This window comes from Chiloscyllium plagiosum, chromosome 3, assembly GCF_004010195.1.
Source record: "Chiloscyllium plagiosum isolate BGI_BamShark_2017 chromosome 3, ASM401019v2, whole genome shotgun sequence".
Classification (NCBI taxonomy): domain Eukaryota; kingdom Metazoa; phylum Chordata; class Chondrichthyes; order Orectolobiformes; family Hemiscylliidae; genus Chiloscyllium; species Chiloscyllium plagiosum.
Window position 1 is genome coordinate 22,759,077 of NC_057712.1, and position 8,764 is coordinate 22,767,840.

The window sequence follows — 8,764 nt, forward strand, 5'->3', positions numbered from 1 at the left end:
CCTTCTATTCTTTTCTGGTATGGTCAGTGTAATAACCTCACTGAAGTTCCTGTCCAGAAAAATCTCGGATGAGCCTGAGGTCATCGAATTCTTTCATGAGTGCTGCAATATGCTCTGTCAGAAGCTGAATTTGTACACACTTGCCACAGTTATACGAGCAAGATACACCAGAGTCCTTGACCTCCCACATCATGCACGTACCACACTGAATCAGCTTGGCAGTCATGTCTTTACCCTCTTCAACTGTGGCGTAATCACTTTACTCAACCTCCTTGTCGAAGACTCCTGAGCTAAAGACTCGCTCTTTTCTCAACAGAAACTTCCCTGGACCCCTTTTTTTCGGTGCAAGTCTGCGGACTTTTAATTTAGGTTAGAGGAGAAGGTTGGGAGGGAGGGCTTACTGTGTAGGACCTAGGGTTTAGAACGCACCTACTTAAATAACAGTCACTCACCTTCCCAACCGCCTCTGCACTCCGACTTCACTTCCGCCCAGCTCCCGCCACTCTCTGCTGCAAAAAGACCGTTGGCTTCGAGGTAAGTACTTAAATAACAGTAACTCACCTTCCCAACGGCCTCTGCGCTCCAACTTCACTTATGCCCAGCACCCGTCGCTCTCTACTGCAAACAAAAAGTAGAAAAAGGTGGCAATAGTGTTATATGTGCCTACTGAAGCCAAAAGTAGTTAATTATCAGAAGAGAACAAAAAGCAGTGTAAAGAAGGTGAGACGGGGTGGGGGAGGAATTTGATTTTGAGGGAGCAGTCATTGACGCAGTAGGACAGATATCCTGCTTTCCTGCCTCAACCATTCTATATTCTATAATAAACGGAAATGTTTAACTCCCTCCATAATATAATGAATGTAACACTCTTGTGTGCTGTTTAGAAAAAGGTAGCATAATGGTTATTGTTAATGGGTTACTAATCTAGAAAGATGCATTAATAATCCAAAATCATGAATTAAACTTCCAATTGGCCCAACAAGTCCACATCAACCCTCTGAAGACTAAGCCACCCAGACCCATCAGTCATTTCCCTGACTGATGCACCTTCCATACTGTAGGGAATCTAATCTAATCTAACCTAATCTAAAATTCCACCACATCAGCTGGAAAACTTAAATTCCGTTCTCTAAATAAATCTGAATGTTTGGGAGAAAAGGAGGGTATTAAAATAATAATGACCATGTAACTTTTGAAAGTATAGTAAAAATCCATGTGGTTCATGCCCTTTTGGGGAGGAAATTTGGCGTCCTTGTCAAATCTAGTGCAGATACAAAGCAATTTTTGGTTGACTCTTAACAGTCCTTTGCAATAATTGCTGTTTTTATCAGTGATGCCCATGACCATAAATGAATGAAACAAAATTATCTCCCAAAGTGAAGGGTCCTCTTTTCTTGATACTGATATGCTATTTCAGGATTGTGTTGTGTTGTTTTGATAAAGTAATATGGATGATTAAACACATGTATTAAGCTAAAACTGTGCCATTTTGACTGAACGAATTTGAATATTTCTTATGGCTGAGAAGAGAGGCCAGAACCTCTACAAAAGCCATAAAAACAGGAGGGCATCACCTAGGAACTTTGTTTGCATCTAAATATTTTCATCCTGTGGTTGGCCAAAACTCACCAAATATGTAGGTGCAACTAAAGGACAGATTTGTTTGTGTTGTCATAAACATGTGACTAGGCAGTTGAAATTATGTGGTGATGTAGGTTGGCCTGAATTAATATGTCTTTTCATGTCAGCATTTTAGAGTCCCACAGTTCAGCAGAGCACTAACTTTATCTTAAACTAAGTAAATGGACTATAGCATTTAGCTTTTGTCAGGATGAAATATGTAACCAGAGAATATTCCCTTCACTACTGCTTTGCTCACAGAATAATACATATGTGAATCACAGTGAATATAACCAAAAGAACAAATTGCATTTATTTAAATATACAAAATCATAAAGTCTGACATAATATTTTGGGTTTGAGTACCACTCCAGAGCATGAGTGCACAAATCAAGAATAACATGTAGTGTAGAACTGAGAGAGAATGATATTTTAGATGAGACAGTAAACTGAATTCTTATTGCTCTTTTGGGTAAATGTGAAAGATCCCTGTGCATGAGTTTGAAGAAGACCAGAGGAGTTATCCCCATGTTCAGTCCAATATTTATTCCTCAAGTAACATCACACAAGAAAACCCCCACAAATCTGATAATTATCACGAAAATAAAAAGTATGACAGATATTGGGGACCTGAAAGACTAAAGTCCTGGAGAAACTCAGCAGACCTGGCAGGGTCAGTGGAGAGAAACACAGAGCTGACAGTTTGAGTCTAGTCATATCGGCCTCGAAACATTAACTTTGTTTTTCTTTACACAGATGCTGTGAGTTCTGTAAAGTTTCTCCAGCACTTTCTTTTCATTTTTTTATTGGTTGTTATTGCATTGTTGTTTGTGGGACTCTGCTATGTGTAAATTAGATTCCATGTTTTCTGCATTACAACAGTGACTGCATTTCAAAAACACTTCGTTGGCAGTGGGCACCAGTAGCTAGACCAGCATATATTGCCCTCCTTAAACAAACACTGCTGTTAGAATAACCACAGCTTCCCTAGTCACTCAACATATCTGAATTTTGTTTTGGTTCTCATGCTAATCTGGTAAACCTGCTCTGCACATTCGTCAGGATCTTGATATGCTCTTTAAATTGTGGTGGCCAGAATTGCAAGGAGGGACCCAACCAATAATTTATAAATGCTAAGCATAGCTTCTGTGCTTTTGTGCTTAATATCTCTTTTAATCAAATGCAAGCAGCTCCTATGATAAACAACCTTCTGAAATTGTCCTGCCGCCTTCATAGATTTCTGTATGGAAACTTATGTCTCTGTTCCTGCACCCCTTCAAAATTTTATTGCTTCATAATTTTCTGCATGTTTTTGTTTTGCCATCTCTCTGTTCATTTCACCAGTCTAAACATTCCTGAAATCTGTTAAAATTTTTACATCCTCAACTTTTCTCTGTTTCTGCAGTCTTTCAGTTATGCCCTGTTACTATGTACAGATCAAAAGGATCAGCTGATACCTGGGGATGTACCACTCCATATTTTACTCCAGTTTGAAAAACGTACTGTTGTCCCTAAGCCAGTCTAAGGAGATGAGATAAATACTATAAAAGTAAGAAGAAATTGGGAGAAAGATTTGAGGAATTTGCATGATAAAGGTACCTTGTAGTATTGGACAGTACAGACTACTATTTTCTCTTTTAACTGCTGTAAGGCAGTAGAATCAAAATCATTTGGAAGTTTACAGTGGATAATGGTTGGCACAAATGTGACCAAAAATTGCAGCAAGCACAATTGAAACAAGAACCTATCTTATGCAAGATGTTTAACATGATGTAGGTTTATAAATGAATAAGAAAAACACAGTCATTAAAGTATTAGTACAAATGACATTTCTACCATACAGAGGCAGTGGTGACAGATGATGCACCAGTGGTCCTTGGCTGATATGAAAGTCACAAAAATGCTGCAGAATTTGTGCTAAATTCCAAAGAGAAACCTAAATATTTGATCCTACACTTGTTGCCCTACTAAAACACAATTTGTTTGAATTGACTGCATTTGTGTAGCCTAGATTATGTGTTGTACTGTGTCATGTAATATTATGAACTTGAAGGAACTTTCCCATTGGTTTGTATTTCTAAATTGTATTGGAAAGAGCTTATAAGGACTAAAAGAATTTGGCTATAATTTTTTATTTACAGGAAAGAACCACTACAGGACAGTATAATAGCTACATATGAAGAGCATGAAGATAGTGTCTATGCTGTTGAATGGTCCTCAGCCGATCCATGGTTATTTGCATCTTTAAGTTACGATGGAAGACTGGTGATAAACCGGGTACCACGAGCATTAAAATACAGCATTTTGTTGTAATTTTGCAGTAAAATAAGCTCTTTTGGTGAAGGGGTGGGGGGCGGGGGGGAGGTTAAAATTCTGATTTGCTTTGGGCAGGGCAAAACCCTCAGCACATTGGTTGACCTAGAAGTCTGGGTTCCTCTGAGTGCTGTGAAATGTTAACACCACAGCATATGTCTTTGATGTTGAGACTTATTCCACATTTAGAAGTCAGGTCTAGCTTCCTACTGGGCAGGTTGCACTCTGGAGAAATCCAAATGGGCCAGGTGGACCTAGTCCAGGACCCTGAAGTGATAGGAGTCTGATTCATGACCCTTACAGAAGGGTCCAACCAAGATCACAGGGTTGCTAGTTCAGGTATGTGTTGGAGAAAGGACTCCTGTGAAGGTACTTGCCCTTTCCCTGAAGTTATTCTTCCTTTGCTGCTGATGCCACTGTTGCTCCTGCTTGGGAAACCTGGTTGGCAACAGTTAAATTTGCTAAGCAGAGTAGATACAGAGCTTCCTAACTAAATGTCTACAACACGCCAATCCATCTTCTGGGAGTAGGTTGACTGCCTGCCACTTGACCCATGGTTGCCCACTCATTGTCTTACTTGAATAAAACTTAAATGTTGATGGGTAGGAACCAACTTCTCAACATGTTTGTGTTTTTTATCCATTTAATTCCCTACCTGTGACCAATCCAGCCTGCTCATCAATGTTGAAATTTCCACACTATTTTCTTGATTTTGAATAACTCTTGTACGGTTTCTGTCATATGAAACTCTGAATAAAGATTTACATTAAAAGATTTCATTTGTCTTCCAGCATATACAACGATTGTCCGAGGAAATGTGCTTGAAAAATTCCTATGATATCAGTAATTTAACCTAGTTCATAAAGATTTGATCATTTTTCTGGTACACTTTCAATGGCTTTTATAAATCATACAAACTTTGTGCTTCCATGGGCTTTACACAATATATTTAATCTTCTGATAAATAGTATTGCATGTTTCTACCCATCCCCAGCAATGCTCAGGGTATAGTCAGTCGATGTTTCAGGTATCATTTAAAGTACCATTATGCCAAGAACTTTCCCAAATGGTATAATAAACTGTCAACGCCAAACATGAAATGAAGGATTGAGGAAGGAAGATGGAACTACAGATCAAAGGGATGCCACTATATCAGTTACAAGTTTCAGCCTAGTAATGACTGTATTACTGGGCACAGTTTTTCAATTGAGCAGCATTGGCCAATGAATGTACATCTATGTATCAAATGGACTGGCTAAAATGTTACCCAGATTAAGTTAAAAAAGTTAAGGAAGTTGGGAGTTCCACCAGTTTCAGTTTTGATGATGATCTAAAATTTTTGAAAAGTCATTATTCCCTCTATTATAGCTGCAATCAGTCATTTTCTGACAGTGCTTATAGCATTCTGTGAAATACCCTGGTTATCATTAGACCAATGATGAAGAAAGTACAAATGAAGCTGGATATCGAAAATGACAAGATTGTTGTATTCGGAATATTTATAAATTAGCACTTTCCAAAATGTGGACATTATTGTATTTATTCAATGGAACATAATTTTTCCAGTGAACGAATTAAAGAAGTGTTATTGACACAGAGGGTAAAAATTTAGAATTCAATTGTATTCACATTCCATTGGCAATTTGCTCATCCATCTTCTAAAAAAAATCAAAACTTTTAGTAAACGATGCATGCATATGGGATTAGTGAGAATGATAAGCTTATAGTGGAGATAAGTTATAGATGTGAAGTTTTTAAGAAATATTGAAGGACACCACAATTTATAGTCAGACTGCTGTTCACAAGAGATTTCAGTGAGGTGGTGGCCATGGGTTTAAAGGTATGGCATAAAAAAAAATTTTTCATTTTTCACTTTTTAGATTTGACAAACAGATTTTGTCAGCCAACTGTAACACATAGTAAAAATAAGAAAGTAATTGTGCATAAGGTTAAGGAAAGGTGGAGAGGAACTGGATTTGGACTAGTGGCAACATTTCTCTCTGATAATGCCGGGAATTTGCTCATGATGAAATCAGAAGTGTATGTGTAAGTATGAACATAATAGGTATGAATATGGCAGCAGAAAGCCTTTTCACAAGAGAGTATGTTAAAAGAACTGTGCAGTAATAGTCAAAATGTTTCATAAAAGTTTGGCAGATCAGCTAAACGGTAAATTCTTTAGCTGCACAAGTATATGCAGGACATACTAAGAATTTGTTGCAAATCTTGGAAGAAGATAGTCTCTATCAGTTTATGTTTGATGGGAATTCTAAAGTTCCATTGGTCATAAGATCAGCCCAAAGCTTGGGAACGGGCTACAATTAGTTCTACTTTTCAGAACATTTGAATGCACAGCGTACAGGCAGAAAGGCTTTCATTCTAGCTGAAGTCTCAAAGTATGCAGCTCATGCTGGTAATGTAAAGCTATTAGAAACCAGTTTCAATACAGGAAACACAGTTTATTGCAAAAGATGAACTTAAAAGAACAGACACTCCGGGGAAGGTTATTGGTAAAGATGGGAAAATACTAATTGCTCAGGGTGGGAATCAGACTGTTTAGTACACCCTTTTCAAGGTTGCTTGGTATGGATTGCAAATTTGCAGATTGAGGGAGCTATGAAGAAAAAAAGAGGAGCCAGGTACTTCTCATACCCAAATTTTGCACAGCTATGAGGATGAAACTGCCACATTTGACAATTTGCCCGATAATGGACAGATCAGTTCTAATGGTCAATATGAGGTCTTTAGTTCTAAAGGTCAGCTGTCAACAGTGGGTACCAAAGTCAAATATTTACCAGGAGAAAGTGAGGACTGCAAATGTTGGAGATCAGAGTCAAGAGTGTGGTGCTGGAAAAGCACAGTAGGTCAGGTAGCATCCGAGGAACAAGAGAATCAATGTTTCAGGCATAAGCCCTTCATCAGGAATGGCTTCTCCTGCTCCTCGGATGCTGTCTGACTTGCTGTGCTTTTCCAGCACCACACTGTTGACTCAAATATTTACCAGAAAGGATAGGTCAGTGGAGAAATGTGCTTTTCTAAATTAGAACAAGGAAGTTTACTGAAAAATATAAAAGTTGGATGAACATACAGAATGAAGAACAGGAAGTTAAGCTGATAAATTGGAAACATGAAATATAAAGGTGGAAGGCAAGAAAACACTGGAAAGTCAGCTAGTGGGTCGGGGAGCAAACATACCCCCCAGAAAGAGATCGGAAATCTCTGAAAGAAATCCTATTGATAGGAGGGGTAGATCATACAGTAATAGTCCAGAATGAGATAGAAGGCAAGATATAGGGCTTAGTTTAACAAGAACAAAGGAATACTATCAGAGCAGAAGCCCAAGTAATCAGAAGTCTTAATGGCCACAAACAAACTAGAAGGCAGTTTATTTAAAAAGACCAAACATCAAGAATGACAAAACTGGAGAAAATTTGAGGTGTACACAGATTAGAGACATCCAGCCCCATCACGTAGGTGGATGAACATAAAAAATGTGTACAGAAAGTGAGGATTACCGATGCTGGAGATCAGAGTCGAGAGTGTAGTGCTGGAAAAGCACAGCAGGTCAGGCAGCATTCAAGGAGCAGGAGAATCAATGTTTCGGGCATCAGCCCTTAATCAGGAATGATGAAGACCTTAAAAGGTTCTGAAGGCCCAACAAGGGATTCTAAGGCTCATGGCACAAGGTTTCGAAGAAAAACTGGATGGTCAGCAAATAAGGGTAAATGTTTGGAGTGTAGATCAGTTGACATTAAAGCTCAATTTCTGCAGGGAAATCAGCATAAATGTTTCTTCAACCTCCTAAAGAGGTATCCAATGCATTGAGGACAATCAGGAAATTAAATAAATGTGTACATGACTTGATTTATTCTTCTAGGGTTTGGTAATTCTCACAGTAAGGTCTACTTTATTAAAAGCTGATCCTGCCTGATTTACTAGCATCATAAGAGGCAGTTTTCAGACATTCTTATGATGCACATAATTTTTTTATTGTGGGATCAGAGCAGTGAGTTTATTGGGAGCTGCCAGGAGCATGAAAAATTGTTATCTTTAATACACAGACCTCTATGATAGGCTCTCAATTGCATTTGGATTTATATTTTTTCTGTGGGAAAGAAAGACACACTGTGTGTCGAGTTTGCACGTTCTCACTGTGTCTGCTTGGGTTTCCGCCGGGTGCATCGGTTTCATCCCACAGTTAGGTGCAAGTTAGGTGGATTGACCATGCCTAATTACCCATACTGTTCAGTATTGTGTAGACATGTGCATTAGCCAAGGGAAATGCAGGGTTATAGAGATAGGGTAGGGGATGGGTCTGGGAGAGACGCTCTTTGGAGGGTCAGTGTGGACTTGTTGGGCCGCATGACTTGCTTATACACTGTAGGGTTTCTATTGAATGATAAATGTTGGACTCTAGCTTGAGAATCAAATAAAAAACAGCGTAGTCAAATGTTCCTTAGCAGTACAGTCTCGCGCACTTGAAGAAGTGGTGGATACAGTATTTTTCTTAGTGAAAATACAAAAGAAATTCTAAAAGGAATTCAGCAGCAATATCCATTGAGTGCTTCATCTATATTACGCCATCATTGGATAATCAACTAGGAGAAAGTGAGGACTGCAGATGCTGGAGATCAGATTCGAAGAGTGTGGCGCTGGAAAGGCACAGCAGGTCAGGCAGCATCCGAGGAGCAGGAGAGTCTACATTTTGGGCATAAACCTTTCATCAGGAATGCCTCATGAAATGTGTGAATGAAAATAGATTGAGGATTGACGTTGCAGTTCTAAAACAGGTGGTGGAGAATGGAGAGATCTCCAAATTGAATTGGGTGGA

The 8,764-nt window shown here is 38.8% G+C and overlaps 1 protein-coding gene across 1 annotated transcript in view; it reads left to right on the top strand.

Moving 5' to 3' along the window:
- The window catches only part of eipr1 (EARP complex and GARP complex interacting protein 1), a 76,428-nt gene extending 70,980 nt beyond the window's left edge, over positions 1-5,448 (top strand). The window contains exon 9 of the mRNA XM_043687434.1: positions 3,762-5,448. Within this exon, the coding sequence (XP_043543369.1) occupies positions 3,762-3,933 (172 nt within the window). The 3' untranslated portion in view covers positions 3,934-5,448. The remainder of the gene's footprint in view (positions 1-3,761) is intronic.
- The last annotated feature ends 3,316 nt before the right edge of the window (positions 5,449-8,764 follow it).